Source organism: Vanellus vanellus (genome assembly GCF_965231255.1).
Source record: "Vanellus vanellus genome assembly, chromosome: 19".
NCBI lineage: Eukaryota > Metazoa > Chordata > Aves > Charadriiformes > Charadriidae > Vanellus > Vanellus vanellus.
The window spans coordinates 8,640,060-8,658,874 of NC_138924.1; the positions used below are offsets into that span (position 1 = coordinate 8,640,060).

Genomic DNA, 18,815 nt, shown 5'->3' on the forward strand with positions numbered 1-18,815 from the left:
AGATAAATCTGAGCACTTGCCTTAGCACCTTTAAAAGAGCTTTCAGTGAAATAAGAATACAGTTTCTGCTTCTTAGTATTTTTTAATAAAGAGTTCAGGTTCCAATATTTGTATTTGCTACCAACCTCATTATTCTTTTATGTACCACTACAGCTGTTAACAACCGACCTGAATGGTGTTCTGCTGTGATCTGTCTGTGAGGAGTCAGCAGCAGCACTTGGATTCATAGACAGTCTTCAGTCACTACATTAAGATACTAAGTGGTTGCTTAAACACGATTTCAAATTTTTGGAAGCCAGAACTCTACTCTTTGTGCTTCACTTCCAATCAGAAGGAGATCACTGGTCTTTCGCTTTCCTGTTGTTAATTGAAGAAGAGCCATGTGTTGCTTGGACAGCTCACGCTAAGCTGTCTTTGCAGCTTCAATAGGCACAAGTCTTCCACTTGCAAGTGGTGAATAGAGAGCTTGCTGTCCTTTAAGGCATCTGGCAATCAGGATCTGGTGAGGCAACAGCTTGTATTCCACACCAGGGAGGATCAAAGTATAAACAGATCAGAGTCAGTATTTCTGGTAACTGGTAGTAGATGTCTTGAAAGCCCTCAGCCAGGATAGAGGAAGTTCAATTTAAAGTTTTTGTCTTCACAAGTGATGTTATTCACAAGGTTCATACCCTCGTCTCCTATAAAGGCAGTAGTGCTGGACCATAAAAACAATATCAAAGACGATGGAGAAGACACCCAGGCCAAACTTGGTTGGATCTCCAAAGATTAACTTCCACTGATCTGTCAAACACAAAATTAGAGAGTTGAGACAAGACTACACTCGAGGAGTTAGTCTTAAGACTACAAGGTTATGCCATGCATATTAGAGAAGTTCATGTTTATTACCTGGACTGCTCAGACACACCTTAAGTCTGACTCTAGTGTGAATCTTACGCAAAGCTAATAGCTATTCTGAAGAAATCACGAGAACAGTTATTTAATTTTCTATCTTGAAGGAATATGAACAGATTCTTTATTCTTAGTATAAGAACAGGTATCCATACTATAGCACAAACATCGTTCTCCCAAGATAACCTACCAGTCCATATCTGCTTTGTAGCAGGATTCTCTCACCCCATTAAGAAAGGCCCCACCACCTCAGTTCCAGCCTTACCATTGTTGTATGACTGCAAAAACATCTGGAGAAGGCTGAAGCTTCCACCAGTGAAGTCTAGTAATACATTTCCTATACTCCATCCCTCAGTACTCTTCCGACGGAAATTCATGTACGCCTGGGAGTGTAACAAGTCGGTCAGCACGTCATGTACAAGCATTTCTGAGATTAACATTTAAGAAGCCTTTTCTATAAATATACTGGTTTTGTCACTAAAAGCCTTAATAAATAATCATTGCTAGTTTAGTCTAGTCAGACTTTCAAGAGCATACACCACAGGCTTAGGGTGTAGTATATAATATAAAAGCAGAAAAGTTCAGATTTACCTGTGGAAAATATTTTATCAATGTGACTGCTAACTTGATGTAAGAGAAGCAGAATAAGAACTGTAGCCATGTCATTTCCTCAGCTGCAGCAAGAAACAGCATTGTAAATGTGAAGATCCACGCAAGTGCCAGTAGTCCGACAACAACTTTGGATACTTTCTGACCCGCTCTCTGAAACAGAAATGCGGACACACTTAGACTGACCTAGGTGATACATCCCCAGACACACTGTAATATACAGAATATGCTCAGGACTACGCAAGCTCACAGTCCAAACCTGTTGTTGTACCAGTTAGGCTCACACCACAAGGGAATTTAAGATTAAATAAGGGCTACAGCAACCAGCTGCAGTTTGCAAGAGCTGATGTGCGATATTCAACATCAATCTTTTGGAACACTATTGTCCATGAGCAAGTGGGGAACAATGTTGTAGTAGTATTCATGATGCCGGTTATCGGTGCCACATCTGTAACAATCTCCTGAGTTCAGCCTGATGATATCAAGAGCTCCTATACGTGCAAAAGGCTGCTAATGCCATTATGGTAAGATTCATGGTTGCCTTCTAATTCTTCACTGGAGAAGACTATTGCACCTAGCAGTGGTGACAAATGGGCTGTTAGAGCTTTAAATCTAGCATCACCAAAGGAAGCACCCCAAGAGCGAAACAGTTACCATCTAGAGAAAATGTCTGTTCAGATCAGAGGCTTTTTACAATGGAAGTTAAATAAAGAACCACCTGATTACAACAATCAGTCTCACCTGAAGAAGAGGTGGGAATCATAGAAGTGCCTTTGTAGCTGTTTTAGAAGACATCGAAAAAAGCTGAAAGTTTTAATTGTAGGGAATCCTTGAGGAACTGTCCTAGCTTGAGGGAAGCTCCAAGTAGTGAGGAAACAGCAAAGCACATACCAACATTTGTACTATGCAGAGCTGTAATCTATGTGCTGTCTAGAGATCTGTTTGGGAACTTTATGAACTTGGCTGTTTGCCTTAGTTATTTTGAGTCCCTACGGGGTTTACTCATGAGCCCAGGACACCCATGAGGCTGAAGTAGGTAAGCCTACTGGAGTTGCTACAAGCTCAGGAAAGATAAAGGCAGCTGTATTGTGAAGCCTGACTTCTAGAAAGGCCAATGGAAAGGCCATGAAGAGGACTTTGGAGTTCAAAAGGAGTGGTGAGGTGCCCGGCAGAGGGAGCTCTGCCTGAGCTGACAGGTCAGCCCAGCATTGAGACTTACCTCGTAGATGCAGCACTGAATTACTGTGAGAAGAGTTAGAGCTACTGCGTGGAGACTGAAGAAAACATCATTGATAGCCACAGGGTTCACCCCACTGGGATAACTGACTAAGAATTCCTCCTAAATTTAAGAGAAACAAAAACCAGCCAAATGCCTTAACTCCCTTCTGTAGATACCCACCCTCTGGCAAGTATTAAGAGATAATCATGCTTACCTTAATTAAAGGAATCCAGAAGAGTCCAACATTAAACACACTATATGCTATAAAGCCAGTAAGGTTTAATGCTATAAAGTCAAAGCTTAGTCCAACAACACTACAGAAGGAAAAAAAAAAAAAAAAAAAAAAAAAAAGAGTATGAGAAATATATATCAGAGCATTACAGGCAGTTCCAAGGACAACTTGAACCTAGAATGTACTGATTTAGTGGCAATTTTTGATGTAAGCCAAAGCTGCAAGTATTGTGACAACATGATGCTGTGTGTTCATCAGGAAGCAAGGTGAAATATCCCTCATATGCCACGTACTGGTACTCACAACCACTCGCGCTGACAAGGTTGTGTCCCTGCTGTTTAACTTCACCCCTCCACAAGCTCAGGTAGTCTGATAAAACCATTCCAGCCTGAAGCCATAGAAGCGTCTTAGTGCATCTTTGCCAAAACAAATACTTCAGTTTTCACATATACTAATATTTCTACTTACAGTCACTTAGTTTAAGGGAAGCTGGCTTAATGACAACGCTGCAAGGAACTGTTGGATAAGCAGTTTACAAGGTACGTAATATTTGAAGGTGGTCATCACAATTGGCTCAGCCAGACGGTTTACAACATGGCACCACGACACCAAAGGGAATGGGTGTCTAGCACAACTTTGTATTGGATGCCAAACCATAGGTTTAGGTATCTATAGGATGCACTTAGTTTCTTCCAACCCGCATGCATAAAAACTCACTGGGGCTGCATTTATTCAGGCCCTATCTTTGCCTTGCCCTTTTTCCCCCCAGTCTTCCCATGCATAATTCATGATAACCAAGATGGATGTAACTGAAACTAGGAACATGATTTGCAGAAGTCCGCAAGAGACTTGCAAATGCATCTTGAGTCTCCTTACCTTTTTCGTCGCCAGTTCTCAAAGATTTGAGGATAAAAGGAGATAGACCAGGCGAGGAAATAGATCCAGCCAATCACCTCATCAGCATATCTCACTATGATGCTATGAATCACTTGAAATTGAATCCTAGGTCTGACGGTTAATGCAAACAAAATTAGTTAATTTGTCTGTTCACACTTTTTTCAGCAGATTTTGCCTTGTTCTGCTTTGAGAGAAAACAGAGTCCAGGTGTTGAGACAAGACAACAGAGATTCAGAGTTGGTTTCAGTTGAGTTGCTCCCCTTTTCTTTAGTGTCCTTGTTGTTTAGGACATCTCCCATTCCTACCCTCAAATTGCCCTTTCCTTCTTGCCTCACTCTTTCCTTTCCATCCTTTTACCACAGAAATCTTCAAAAAAGGTTATCTTGTGCCTATGGCTTCCACTCTCTTAGCACGAGGTCTGTTATGCAAGAGCAGAGTTTCACTTTTCACGCTCTGCCAGCAAAGCCTCATGATCATGCCTGTCCTGTTAAGCATTTCATGTGCTTACCTCTGCATTTGCTTTGAATCTTAAAAGCAGAAGCAAAACGAGGAAGTAAAACAGGAGTATCCTGTTGCTCAGTAGCATCTAGGCAACAAGGAAATACAATCCAGCTTTCTCCATCCTGCTTGACTGTTTTCCTATTAGGGAGGACTGGCATCTGTGAAAAGAGGGCTCCCCTATCCAGAAAGCAAAGCACCTCTATCTTATGGTAGTGACGTGGGTGTACAGCTGTGTCAGGCTATTAGCACTCCAAAACAAGTTCTGCACAGTAAGAATAGTATCCCACTGGACATTTACAACCAAATGCTTCCTGGATCAGAAAAGCTGACATGTAGTTTTGATACTTTTGGGAGGGGTTATTAAAACCAGACTAGGAGCCATGAGAACTCACAGTCATCTAGTAATGAAATCTAAAATACCAAGACTGTCACTCTGCTTCCATACCCTGTATTTATCTGAATACCTTGGGGATTGCTGGAGGGTCACCACGTTTTCTCAATGATATATCACCCGTGTCCCATTAACTATTTAACTATAAGAAGGGAATAGTTACCCTGAAGTTTAGGAAGCTCTAGGATAGTAAGTAGAACTAAAAAACAGTTTCTCACCCAGTTAAGTTGGAATTAATGGTATAAAGATAAACTGTTACTTGTCCAACATCATCCGCTTTCACTTGGAATTCTGCTTTAGTGTGACCCGCAGGCAATTGTACCTGCAAGGCAAAATGGAGGGAAGAGTTGCACCATAGTGGCAGTAGGCTTTTGCATAAGGTCACAAGTCTGTTCCGTCACTTACTTCATCAGGCAGTTCAACAATAGTGCTGTGTTTTGACGAGTGTGTAATATTAAGTGTTATCACCAGTGTCTCATTTAATGGAGCCCTGCGAAGGCAGAAAAGGCAAGTTAGACTGGTGCCAGAGTTCACAAAGATTGCTTCAGGACTACGGGAGAGTATCTGCTAAATCCTCACGGCTGTGGCAAACATAATGAACAATCCACACACAACAATACCTACCCAGAACTCCGAGGAACACTAGCACCAAAGTATTTGTACTATTTCTTTTATCTGAACCAGTGATAAGCACTGGACAGTTACATGGCCATATTTTACCTCCCTCTTCTCCACACAGGTGGCAGAGCACTGCCACCAGAATCCTATCATTGTGCTTGTTAACTCTTTGCTGGTAAAGGGGAAGAAATGATGGACATGTGCTTGGGTGATGAAGGGCAGAAATTCTAGCACTGCAGTAAGATAAAAACAAAACAAAAAAAACCCCTCAAATAACAAAAACCCTCCAAGCGACGTAGTCTTGCACAGCTTTCCCAGAGAACTCCACTGAGCATTTGTCTAGGAGGTTTAATTGCACAGCAGTACTTCAAATATCCTAAGGTTCAAGTGCCTGTACTTGTCCATGAACAAGGTTACAGTACCACATCTTTCTTTGCAAAAACAAAAGTTCTAGACTGTTACAGCCATGTTTTGCTTTTTTCCTCTTTATCACAATTCTTACATTTTCATCTGACCGTTCCCTTTACTCAAACTTTGAGATTCCAAAGGGGAGGGGGAGCATTTAACAATCCTTTCCTGGGAAGAGGCTGACATAGCAAAACCACAGTAAACAATGCACTGTATTAACAATGAGACTATGGTGCACCAGCCCCTACTTTGGAGTAGCTACACTTCTTTGCTAGAAATGGTGAGTTCTGTTTGCTTGATAAAGTTGGGTTTTTTTTTTTTTTGTTGTTGTTGTTTTTTGTTTGTTTGTGTTTTTTGTTGTTTTTTTTTTTTTGTTGTTGTTGTTTTTTTTTTTTTTTTTTTTATGATCCCTCCAGGAAATGCAAGTTTCTCTTAAACATCAATTTTTAGAAATGGAGGAACTGTAGGTTCACTTATGGAAGACAGTTCAGTAAGCTAATATAGGGCACACAGTATAAAACATCTTTTCCTGCTCAACTTCCCTGACAAATGGCATGGGATGTTGTCAGAAGCCAACCATACAAGGCTGTTTGTGAGCACGATCTTGGTCGATACTGGTACTAAGCAATGTAATAGTCTAGAAGCAGCCAGTCACACCAATGAGATTTGCTCTGTATGAACAGTTAAATGAGTCTGCATGGTAGCTTTAAGTACATAGCCAAGTCCTACCTGCTTTCTTGTCCCCCATTCCAAAGAGAAAATAAACATGCAATCATGATTTTACCTCAGAGAGATAGTGACGTTTGTTGAACTTCCACTTTCTAACAAAACCACTTCAGGGACAGAGAATATGACGACTCCATCTGGGGGGGAAAAAACCCAACCAACTGAGAAAACCCACACAAATCTCAATTACTATGAATGATGAATAGCTCCTTCAGAACTACCTACTTTCTTTTGTGATATAGGCATTTTGTCTATTGAATTAGTATACATGATAAACAGCAAAGGGACTAGAGTTTATTTCAAGGCGACTAAGCAACTTAAAAGGAGAAGTAAATAACTGTCACTTGAACGTGCTAGAAGGAAACAATTTAAATGTTTGAAGAACAACAAAAGTTCATGCTAAGAGAAGGCTATAGCATACTTCAAACCCACACTAATTGTTTCTTGATATGATTCTAGTAATTTAGGAGCCATAAATCTCCAAAGTTTAGTTTAAAATTGCTTTTTGTGTCACTAATTCAAGCGAGGTACACAGATGTATGTTTTTCTTGAACATTTACTATCCTAACATTTCAGGAATTACAAGCACCTTACTATAGTGAAATATTGCCATTAAAGGGTACACTTTACAACAATCCAGCTACTTTGTACCACATCACGCTTTAAGATACTCCAAGTTCCAATACAACCGATATCAAAACCGTAAGTTGCTCATGTGTCAACAATTTTGACATTTGGAATCCAAGTCTATTTTATTCACTGTATGTTTAAAGGACACAAGAGACAAGAGGAAGAACAAAAAAACTACATAAAAATAACGCCAGAAATAGAGAGATAAACAGGTTGCCGTGGACACTTTTTTTTTTCTTGTTGCCACATATTACACAGTGTTCTTAAGTTATTTAAGTGCAGGATAGCTCCCCAGTTCATCACTGACTGTACCACAAACAGTATTTAATCTGCTTCTGCAGAGGGCGAGTTTGGAGCACAAGGCAAATGCTCCATCACATCAGTGCCTCAGCATAGCACTGACTGTACATATGCACACCAAATCAAAGGTAATGTGTGAAAGAAGAGCTGATGGGAACCATGGCACAGGTCTCCCCAGAGAGGCGTAATGTGAATACAGCAGAGCAGCGCTCTTCCACCCCTTATCAGTTCAGACCTGGCCCCTGCCCAGGAAGCCCTGTGGGCCCAAGCTGGGATGGCCAAACACTCACCACCAGGCCCCAGCAGCACAAGCGAAAGGTACAGCAGAGCAGGGAGCAGGTATGGCATCCTCATGGTGGAAGAACTGCAGGAAAAGCAGGGAAAACGCTTTGCTCAAGACCCACGTGTTTTGAGGGGACACCAGCCCATCCCCTCAGCTGGCAGCTCCCTGCAAATGGCTCCCTCCCCAGCACCACGGACCCCAGCCCAGCTGAGGGACCCTCAGCATCCCCAAAAGAGCACCAGTCCTTCAGTTCCTCTGTCTGCCCAGACTCCCCCGGGACATCTTTACCTCATAACTTATCCCGCTCCCACTATACAGAGCTACCATCCCCTGAGGGAGACATTCGCTCCCCCCCCCGCCTATAAATCTCAGCAGCCTCCGCGCCTCCACCCCCTCCCCCCCGCCGCTGCCAGAGCGGCGCGGTGCACGCTGGGACTTGTAGTTCCCGCCACCCTCCCCTCAGGCGGCACAGTGGAACGGGGTCACCCCGCGCTTTGGGATGAGCTAATACCGAGGAAGCGGTGCTGAGGAGAAGGCACCCACCTCCTTCCAGCGCTGCCGCTCCGTCCTGCACGGCCCCGGCTCTTCCCTTTTCAGCTTCTCACGTGAGGCGGCCGCCTACCAACTCCCCGCCCAGCGCCCACCGCGCTGCGGCCGCCCTCGGGTGCCATCTTGGGTGTGGCAGAGCGGGTTGAGCGCTGAGCTGGTGCCGGCCAGTGTGAGGAGGGAGAGCTGTGAGGGGAGGGAGGGCTTCTCGTTTTGTTAAGTTTGTTGAAGTTTCGTTTAAAGCTGCGCAGGTCGCCGGGGAAGGCTGGGGAAAGGACAGTTTGTCACGCTCAAGATGGAGGGATAGTGCCCAGGGAGTGCTGAGGGGAGACATCTTCAGCCAGAGGGCAAAGTCCAGGCTCCTTTCCCGGCCCAGTCCCTGCGTGGTGCTGGGGTGGGAGCCCACACGGCTTGTGCCCTCGGCACCCTTGGCTCTTGAGGCAGGTGCTCCCTCGGTGGCGGCAAGGAGCAGTGTGGGGCTCAGCATGGTGGGTGTTGGTCTGGCCGCCACATAGAGACCTGTGTGTGGTGGGGAAGGTAAAAGCAATCCCCTCTCCCTGTGGCCATGGCGGGCAACGAGGCAGCGGGCAGGCCTGCTCCTGCCTGTGTGTTGGGCATAGACCTGGGCACAACGTCGGTTAAGGCAGCCCTGTTAGTAGGGGCAGAGCAAAGGCAGGTGGTGGCAGACAGCTGCTCCAGGGAGACGCAGGCACACACCAGTAGCCTGGAAGCTGGACCACAGGTAAGGGGTGGCAAATAGCATTGCTGGCAATTTCAGGATCCCAGCCTTGCTTTGTCATGGCTACATTATGCAGATTTCAGTGGCTTTCCTGGGTTGTTTTCGTGCCTAGAATGATGGAGATGGTTGCTGCATGTGTCTGGATGTCTGATGTAAAATTAAAATGCTTTCTGTTTATTGTTCAAGAAAGTCAAGTAAAGCTGCTTGTTTTAAGAAAGGCCCAGGTTTTGGGAAGTTGCATAAAACGATCTAAAGCTATTCTGTCATGAACCACGACGTTGTCTTTGATGCTTCCAGTCAGGAAACAACAGCCACTTGCCAACTGGAAGGGTGTTTTGCAATTTAATGTGAGACTGAATCATCACTAGAAATTCCCTGTGGAAATAACCAGGAACATTTACACCTGTTAAAGATCTTTACATGCATTGTGTTAAGTGTGTATTAACATTCCTCTGGCCTAGTATTGCAGTGAGTCCAGGGGCTAATTTCTGAGCAAAGATACCAAACAGGCCAGCCCTCCTCCCTACAGTCATGTTTATGCAGCCAAAAGTATGTATGTGCAGAATAGTTCACATCTATATGTAGACTATATTTGAATACTTTTGCTTGTAATCTTCATACTGGTCTATCACAAAGTAATCTGAATCTTCAAAAGTGTGAAAGCTGGATTACGGGTTCTCTTGTGGCACAATTTGGTCAGTTTGCTGAGTAGATCAGTTTGATGGGTAGTTCTAGGAATAGAATAACCAGAAATGAGGTATTAGCATCATTAAAATCAACAGTGAGTAGATACGGAGGGGCTTTAGGAAGGTGTAAGGGAGACTGCATGCCAGTTAGAACGTGCAGATAATCCTCTTTGTGAGGAAAAAGAAGAGCAATATATAAGGTGAACTAATGAAAGCATGTAGTGAGCGTTAATGGATTTTTTTAAAGGTGTATTTGAGTATGATAACTTAGGAAATTAAGAATTATTTGGCCTTCAGTTTAAGAGACTATAATTCTCAACTTGCTGTTACTGGTTTTTAGGTTTTGTGGGTTTATGGTTTTTTTTTGCATTTTTTTTTTCAGTTTAGAAGTCAATGTTATTTTAATATGCTATTAACATGCTATTAAGCTAAATAAATTCTGTTCTTCACTTCTCACTAGAGAAGCCTTGTTTAATAAATACACTGAGTGAATCCTAATGGTTTCATGCTCAGAATAATGCTTTATGATTGCAGGGAATGGAGCAGAATGTTCACAGAATAATAAGAGCGTTGAATGAATGCCTTGCTGCTTTACCTCAGCAGCAGCTTCAAAGAGTCAGTCACATTGGCATTTCAGGACAAATGCACGGGATTGTATTTTGGAAAAAAGATAAAGGTAACATCAGTTCTTTGGCATTCCTGTTCAGAGTATTACAATGCAGAAAATAAATTTTTAACACTGAAGTGATGTCTGGGAAACTGCTGTATGTTCACTTTGGTCTTCTGTAAAACAGAATTAACAGATGATCTTCTGTGGGAATTTTGCTTTAATTACTGTAATTTCAGCTACTGAATATATTTAATCGTGTTGTTTACACAGATTTAGTCTTATGAAATCCCTGCAGAGTCAGCACAATTATTAATATGAAGGAGGAATAATGTATTTGTGGCTTGTTAATTGTTTGTCCATCATATGCTATCTGCTGCCAGTTGAAAGAACTTCTACATCATGTGAATGACTTTGTGTGTTTGGGGGGGAATATTATTCACCTCATAAAACAGTTAACTAGCTGTTGCCCTGTATCTCAATACTTTCTAACGATTCTACAGTAGCTTGATCTTTATGTTAGAATGCGCGTAGCAGTAGCTATCCAACAGTGAATATCGCTATGCTATTTTGAAATGCTGTTTGAAAGTATAGTAGGACAAAAATTAAAGTTCAGTAAACAATGTTTTCAGTCTTTTTGGGTTTTTTTCTCCCCCAAAAACTCTCAAGGCATTTTTTTTCCCCAGCAAGTCATAGACTGTCGTGTTGCATTTATCTCACTGCTTATGCTTCTGTTAGTAAGAGCTGAAAAAGGATTATATGGGCATAATTCTGAATGCTCAGCTACTTGTAGAGTGAAGGGCCAAGACCTCAGAAAATCAGCTGCAGTGAGGTAGTCACATGGGCTTGATTGTGCAAATACTCAAATAATCTTTGTGACAGTGAGGATGTTTGAAAAATTTGGGCCTTGGATTGCCAGCCCTGTGAGATAGGGATAGATTATCTTCTTGGCTAACTTCCTATAAGCCTACTGAAGTCCAATGCTCAGATTTCAGAAGGTGGTTCTGTGTCTTCTTTCTCTTTACCTTATGATGTGCACATCTGAGCAATTATACAAGTATTATAATAATAGGAGTTACGGAGATTAGGCAAAGATTTATTGTAAACCACAGACTAGATTTCCCAAAAGTGCTGGTCACTGTCTGTCAAAAGTTGTCAGGGTCTTAATTGCTTTAAGAGACACTATGCTATTCATTACTGGCTGTAATTTCACATCAAATACTAAAATGATTAGAAAGAAAGAAATCCAACGGCTGATGGACCGAAGGAGCTGTTGCTTGCTTTCCAGATGTCCCAAGGGCTGCATAACAAAGCCTCATGAGTCCACAGTAGACATAGATTCTTATGTCATGTTGGTTAATATTTTATTTCCTAAAGCCACATGCCATTTTTGTTTCATTTCTGTCAAGTGAAAGAGGGTGTTTGCTCTCATTTGCTTTGAGTAGACTAAGTGAATCTGTGCACTTTGGGACACAAATTACATTTTTAATAGCATCCTTTAGGGTTAGATTTATGGTTAATAATATTTTTTAGAATCCATTTAAAACTAGAAAAGCAAACCAACTGGAAATTCAGTTCAAACAGACTTGATAGAACAGGGAATTAAGGGAACAAGAAAAAGTACGTGTTTGCTTTGCGTGTTTCACATACTACTTCCCAACTTTCACGGCTGCTTTTTACTGTGTGAGTGCAACTTCAAATCCCTGTATCCAGCCCAGGAAAGACTCTTTTAACTATGTTTGTGCCAGTTAGGCAGCCGGGTCTCTTCTCTGACCTGTAGGACAAGTGGCACAGCACAGCTTAAAACTCTGCTCCCATCCCCAGCCAAAAACCAAAAGGTTGCCTCCGTTACAGAGCCAGCTGGAGACAGCGTGTACCTCCACGTTGTGGCCAGGCATCGCCTAGGAGAGCAATAGCTGTCAGAGGCCGAAGCTGTGCCGTGAAGTGTGCTAGCAAACATCACATGCCAGTGCTTGAGCTCAGCCTCTGCTTAGTCTGCTGCTCTGACAGAACTCTGTGCTGCCTTTGCAGGACTGCTTGTGGTGAGCGTGTCAGGGCAGCAAGTTGCGTGCTGGACTGGAGCAATAGAAGACATTGCTGAGAGGGCTCCCTGCAGCTCTGAGAAGTTGCTGTAATTTAGCTGAGGTCTTCTTGTGAAAGAATGTGAAGGTTTCATCAAACATGTTGTGTTCTGTGTTCAAAAGGGATGTGCGTGACTGGTAAAACTGAAAACTGAGTTAAACCCTATTCCACTTTTGGTGAAGCTTTGTTGCATAGCACAGGGGAGGGATACTCTAATACTCTGCAGTCCATTGCTTAATTCATATAGATCAAGGTTTCTTACTGCTTTGGCTCAAAAGGTGATGAAACTTCGTGCTATCCATCATAGGCAGTGCATTGCTAATACAGCATTCTCTAGGTCATGATGTGGTAGATCCCAGTTAAGGTTTATATGTGAGGGATGTCATATCAGCTCATTACGTCCCATAGCAGAGCTGCAATTTTTTTTTTTTTTTTTTGTGGATCACCTGTTATTTAAGTTGTATCATTAATATCTTGAGGTGCAAGATGCTTGTTCCCTAGGCACTAGGACTGCTTATAGAGAAGGAAGGCTGGATACCATTCTCTGTTTTAGCAAAGGATGACTGGCATTATGACATTATCTGGGGCTGAAAAGTATGACTAATTAATTTGATTACAATCACTACTGGCTCTGTTTCTGCTCTTTTTCCAATATATTTGACAAATTATCAAGAGTGTCCAGAAATGAAGAATGCCAGGCAGACTACACTGCAGGGAATCACTGGACTTCTCGGATACTGTGTGTTTCAGGTTGCAAGTGGACAGAGTGTGGTACAGGTCCTACCTTTGAGCCAGAGGAGGTCAGTCATCTGATTACTTGGCAAGACGGCCGCTGCAGTCCCACCTTCCTCTCTTCTCTTCCTCTGCCGCAGTCACATATCAGCTTGGCTACAGGATTTGGATGTGCCACTGTCTACTGGTATTTAAAGAAGAGGTACATTGTTTTTCAAAAGGGCTTCTGTATCAAGCTGTTTCACTGCTAGCTCCTCATCTTGAATTTATGGGACAATTAGTATTCTTGTAGCATGTTAGTGCCACTACAGGCTGAAGGGCTGCATTTCTCTGTAATCATAATATTAATTAAGTAGTCAAAGAATATTTAAAATGGCAGTATTCAATATAAATTGTATGCAACTGAGCACACAGGAGTGTCTGACCTCATAAAGATACTACAGATCTCTTTAATAAAAAGAAAAGCTTTTGACTGTATAGTAACATACGCCTCAAAGTATCGTAGAATAAGTCTAGTCCATCCTGTTGCTCAGAGAAGCTCTGCTAATGCAGTTTGAACACTTTATTTCCCTTGTGCAGATTGTGAAAAGTACAGACATGCCTAAACCAGTAACAGAGTTGCTGTGTCTGGTTGCTGCCAGATGCTAAAACAAATAGTTTCTAAATTAAATTTCAGTGCTTTCCTTCCTTAGACACTGAGATCCTTATGAGGTGTTAGGAATGATCTGCTTTGTTGTGGCATGTTTGCAGAGGATATAATTTTTCACTCATGACTTGGCATCATCAAGATTTGCTCTTCGGTTTCGCCTGCAGTTGCTATGTTTGTCAAAGAGCCGATGTCTTCCTCTGCAACGAGTTCAGGTTCAATAAATGGGGATAAACTTATTAGATCGTGGTTTCTTCCAGTGTCTGTCCAGCGAATATATGGAGTGTGGCATGATCTTGCTGTAGAACTGTATAACTCATGAGTCCAGCTGCTTTGTTTTGTTCCACCATTTGGTACGTTTCCATTCGTGTAATTTGTGGATCCTAGAGCAACTGCAACTTATTTTTATCAAATGCTCCAGGATCAACAAAGCGACATTTTTTGGTGCAAATATTTATTACCTTCCTGGTAACTTTTGCAATGGTGTGCTTTTGAACCTAGACAAGTCATTCTTTAAAGCTGCTGTCTCTCCTTTTTCCTTCAGAAGCTAAGTATTGCTGCTGTGCTAACAGCTTGAAAAACAAATTTCATTAAAAAAAAAACAAACCAAACCAAACCAACAAAATGCAGGTTGATCACTGAGATGGCTGTTCAATTTTAGGTGGGACCATACATGTCTAGAAGTAATCTTGCTCCTACTGCCTTAAAGCATCCCTCATTGTTTTTGTTTTTAAAATGTTTTGTTTAAAAGTCCAGATTTTCTGAAGTCTTATGATGCAGCTGGTACTATCCATGACTATGTGGTTGCCATGTTGTGTGACCTGAAGAAGCCACTCATGTCCATCCAGAATGCTGCCAGCTGGGGATATTTTAATTCCAGAAACAAAAGCTGGAATGCTGACATGTAAGTGCTATGGTCATTCAGTGGGTTTTGTGGATTGCTTGTGTCAGGCAATGTGAACACCTCTTGGACCCCAAGTATGAATGTGCAACAGATAAAAAGTGATTGAAAGTTACTCTTAATCAATTGTGATGTGTCCTCTACTGACGAGCTATTGAGAGTTTGTTCTGGTTTGTAAGGTATATATGTTTAAATTATATAAAATTTGGCACAGTATTTTTAGAAATACCTAGGACAGCAGAGCTGAGAGACTCGTAAGTGAGGCTTTGCATACCAAACTGTTCTCTCCCTTTCTATGGTGGGATGGGTTGGACAAGTGCATGCTGCAACCAAGGTGTTACCTCTGTGATGGTAAAAGACAGTTATTACTCTCTAATTCTTTCAACTGATGTCCTTCATAACTACTGAGACTTACTTGTGATAATACCTAATAGTTATTAGGCTACAGGAAGTCTTATAGGGAATCAGTTTGTTTATTCATTTACTTATTTATTTTAATGATTTGCTCTTTCAGGGCTGAGCGCTAAGGCCTTATATATTTCAGGGCTTAGGTTAGGCCAGGACTCCAAGGTGAAAAGATCTGCTCATGAAGGTATGAAAGAGTAACAGAAACTTGCATTTGGCCTACTGAACTTTTACTAATCTGGTGGTGTTGCTGTAGCAATGTAATGTATCTTGCAGTTTGATTGTGAAAGGGGTTTGTTGGACTTAACTTTGTGATTTGGTTTTGAACCACTAACTGCACGACAGCTTAAAGTTCTTTGACACTTACGAGTTGCATTTTTTTGCTGTTTTTGTCCCTTTGCCCTGGAACTGCTTGTCCATATGACATCAATAGGTTCAACTTGCCAAACATGTACTGCTGTATAATCTCAGGTAGTCAGATTGCATATAAAGGAAAGCTATTTATTCTTCTAGACTATTCTAGTTTACCCAGGCTGTTGAACTGTAATGCTGGCCCTGTCCAAGACAAAGCTTTCTAAATAGGTGAAAACATCCATAAATCCAGCAGCCACAAATGTATGGCCAGGTTCATCTGTGACTTCAGAGAGGTCTTTGTTGTCATGCCGCACATTCCCACACTGCTTTCCTGCAATAATATTGCTCTGATTGCAGATTGAAAAAATCCGGCTTTCCTGTTCACTTGCTTCCAGAGGTGGGAGACCCTGGCAGTATTGCAGGCAGGACAATCTGTAAGTGGCATGGAATACCCAAAGGAGCAAAAGTAGGAATTGCTCTGGGAGATTTCCAATGCTCTGTTTATTCCTGTCTGACTGAGAGGACCGATGCAGGTATGATCATTTTGGTATCTTATTTGGTTTTCTCATTGTCCTCCTTCAGGCTAGCCTAGAAAACCCCTGATTTTTTTCCCCTCTTCCCCCTCTCTTGTGTTCTAGTTCTTAATATCAGTACCTCTGCTCAGCTGACTATCTCAATGCCTCCGGGTTTCCAGCCTCCAGAGACACCGGATCCTTCCTCAGCTGTTACTTATTTTCCCTACTTCAATGGTGACTACTTGGCAGTGGCAGCATCACTTAACGGAGGCAATGTGCTAGCAACATTTGTGAACATGGTGGCACAGTGGACTGAAGAGCTAGGTAAGCTATTTCAAGGATAGTTAAAGCTTAAAACTGAGGTTGATCAGCAAGGTTAAAAGGAAGCTAAGGCAAAGGAACAAGCCTAAAGCTGTTTTGTCATGCCATATAAGGAACAAGGATGTAACTCTTGGGTCATGCTTCCTAGATCTTTGGAATTTCCTGCTGAAACTTATGAACATGCTGGGACAGTTGTGCTTGGACTCCACATTCTCATTGCCTCTAGGTTTTGGGGTTTCTTTTGTTTCAAGAACACAAGAGAATTGGTTTTTGCAAGTTGTTTTCCAAAAGGAAAGGTCAACAAATATGAGGACACCCTCTAATTTTGTATTACTGCAGTCCAAAAGTGTCCCTTGATTAGATCAGTTGCCTTTTGCTGCATATTTTGCAGCACCTTCATGGATTTTAAGACTCAAACTCATGTAATATCTTCTAAGTGCTTTAAACATGGTCTTCACAGTTTTTTTTTAATAATCTCTTGGGTTTGCAATACAGAAGTAAGCTCCGAAATTGTTGTTTCAGTGAGTACTTGAAGTGAACTCTGCATTCACGTGCAATCCAGCCACTGAAGCTGAAGTCTGCCATTAGTGCCTTTAAAGAGGTTGGTTGGTGTAACTTAGCACAGTATAAGCAAAGTGGAGTAGCCGTATTATCAGAACAGGCAGTTTCTGTAATCAGAAAAAGATTTCTAGTATTGCAGATACTAGATACAATTGAATGGGAGAACTGTGTGTCATAATCCTGGAAAAACAATTACCTTTGGGACAGGAAAATGATACATAATACTCTGCTGAACGGGTGGATCAGGATCCGTTTTAAGTCTCCGCTTGTAAGATACACTAGACCCCCTCAGATTAGTAACATGATATTTCCCGTCTGCAGGACTTCAGGTTCAGGAGCCTGCCATCTATACAAAGATAATCAAAGCAGCCTTGGCCCAAAACGACAGCAAACTCTCAGTCCACCCAACCATATTTGGAGAGAGACACGTTCCTGAGCAGTTGGCATCAGTGACCAATATTGCCATCTCTGACCTCTCCCTGGGTCACGTAACCAGAGCTCTGTGCCGTGGCATCGTTGAAAACCTCTGTTCCATGTTACCTGTGCAGCGCCTGATGGAGACGGGAGTGAGGAAGATTCTGGGGAGTGGAAGTGCCCTTGCCAGGAACGAGGTGCTGAGGCAGGAAGTGGAAAGGATTTTTCCATTCCCTGTGGTTTATGGGAAGGATGTTGATGCTGCTGTGGGGGCTGCCATGGTGATGTTCCACAGCAAATAAAGTCATTGTTTGGAATGGCCTAAGATGGCTGTATGTTTTTTCCTTTCTCTTCCTTCTCTTTTTCTGGAGTTGGATTCAACGTGCCATCTCACTCATTACAGTGGAAAATAAAAGCTTGCATTTAATGTCCACTTCTGATTCTGGCTGTACACATTTCATTGCTCTGTCATTCCCATTTGTGAAATGAGAAGTAATTATCACATTAAATTTGACTTGAGTGACTGGGAAAATCCATTAACTTTCTGCATAAAATGATACTTCATGCAAGGCTCATTTTCCTGGTAGGAAATATGTTTAGAAGGACTAGGAGAGATGAGTAGCTGTTTGTAACTTAGTCTGATGCTTTCATTAGAAATTTCTTGTCCTTAAGCTGTCTTGCACTTACATATATACAGGCATCAGACCAGGATGTCAGCCTTGTTTGGGGAATTCGGTGGCTCTTGCACAGAATGAATGCCAGTTTTCACATGTTGCATGCTGTCTCTGTAAAAGATGGAATACAACCTTGGCTTGAATGTCAACAAAACAATCAAAATAAACCATGGAGAATTCTTTTTGTGGCTAACCAGGTTGGGTGCAGTGGATTAAGGTCAAAGGCATGGCTAGGCCAGTACCATCGCTGGAGAAGCCTGGAATGCAGGCCTTATATCCAAGTGGAAAATACATTCATAGGGTTGGAGGTAACTATTTTCCTTATTTGGCATACATAATTATTTTATGTTTGGTTTTGGGGTGGTAGAGTGGATCAGGGCCTCTCTGAAATAGTCAGAATTTGTGATAAACTGGAGGAGCTAGCAAACTCAGAGTTACAAAAGCCCAATTCTCATCTCTTTCAGCTTTGATTTTGCTTTTAAGCCCAAACACAATTAGCATTTTGAGAGGTGGTCCACAAAAATAATTTGTTCTTGTAATATAGTGCATGGCTATTTCAGTATATTTGATCTGAAGGTGTTTTTGATTCTGCCCTTCATGTATTGTATCAAATTGAGTTTTAATATGGGAGCTGCCAGACTAGACTCTAATCTTTTTAATGTTAAGTATTGTTCGTGTGATTTCCCTTAAAATTTCCAAGTTTTTGTCCCTTGTTATGCTCTTAAAATTTATTTCTCCCCCTACTCTTTTTTTTTTAAGGTTTACTTTTATACTTTATCTGTCTAAAACAAAATGGATGTACACCTTTTTTGCTCAAATGAGACTGGGAAGTAAGATAGTTTCATGTTATCTAGATACAATTTCATTACTTCGAAGCATGTATTTCAACTGAAATACGGAAGTGTATTCTTGTCTTGCACATTAGCA

At 41.9% G+C, this 18,815-nt stretch overlaps 2 protein-coding genes across 2 annotated transcripts; one reads left to right on the forward strand and one right to left on the reverse strand.

Moving 5' to 3' along the window:
- Nucleotides 1–645: 645 nt before the first annotated feature.
- On the reverse strand, nucleotides 646–8,482 carry CTNS (cystinosin, lysosomal cystine transporter). Its single transcript, XM_082492989.1, has 11 exons — nucleotides 8,249–8,482; nucleotides 7,713–7,786; nucleotides 6,551–6,629; nucleotides 5,146–5,230; nucleotides 4,959–5,062; nucleotides 3,828–3,959; nucleotides 2,934–3,033; nucleotides 2,720–2,839; nucleotides 1,483–1,653; nucleotides 1,157–1,274; nucleotides 646–783 (listed from the first exon to the last, which is right to left on the reverse strand). Exons 2-11 carry the CDS (start codon nucleotides 7,774–7,776, stop codon nucleotides 653–655), a joined length of 1,104 nt encoding a protein of 367 aa, XP_082349115.1. The 5' UTR covers nucleotides 7,777–7,786; nucleotides 8,249–8,482; the 3' UTR covers nucleotides 646–652.
- Nucleotides 8,483–8,815: 333 nt separating this feature from the next.
- On the forward strand, nucleotides 8,816–17,516 carry SHPK (sedoheptulokinase; the record flags this gene model as incomplete). The annotated part of the gene is made up of 7 exons (XM_082492992.1): nucleotides 8,816–8,993; nucleotides 10,211–10,352; nucleotides 13,116–13,299; nucleotides 14,495–14,647; nucleotides 15,761–15,936; nucleotides 16,042–16,242; nucleotides 17,122–17,516. The coding sequence occupies exons 1-7, from the start codon at nucleotides 8,817–8,819 to the stop codon at nucleotides 17,514–17,516; spliced, it is 1,428 nt and encodes a 475-aa protein (XP_082349118.1). The 5' UTR covers nucleotide 8,816.
- Nucleotides 17,517–18,815: the final 1,299 nt, after the last annotated feature.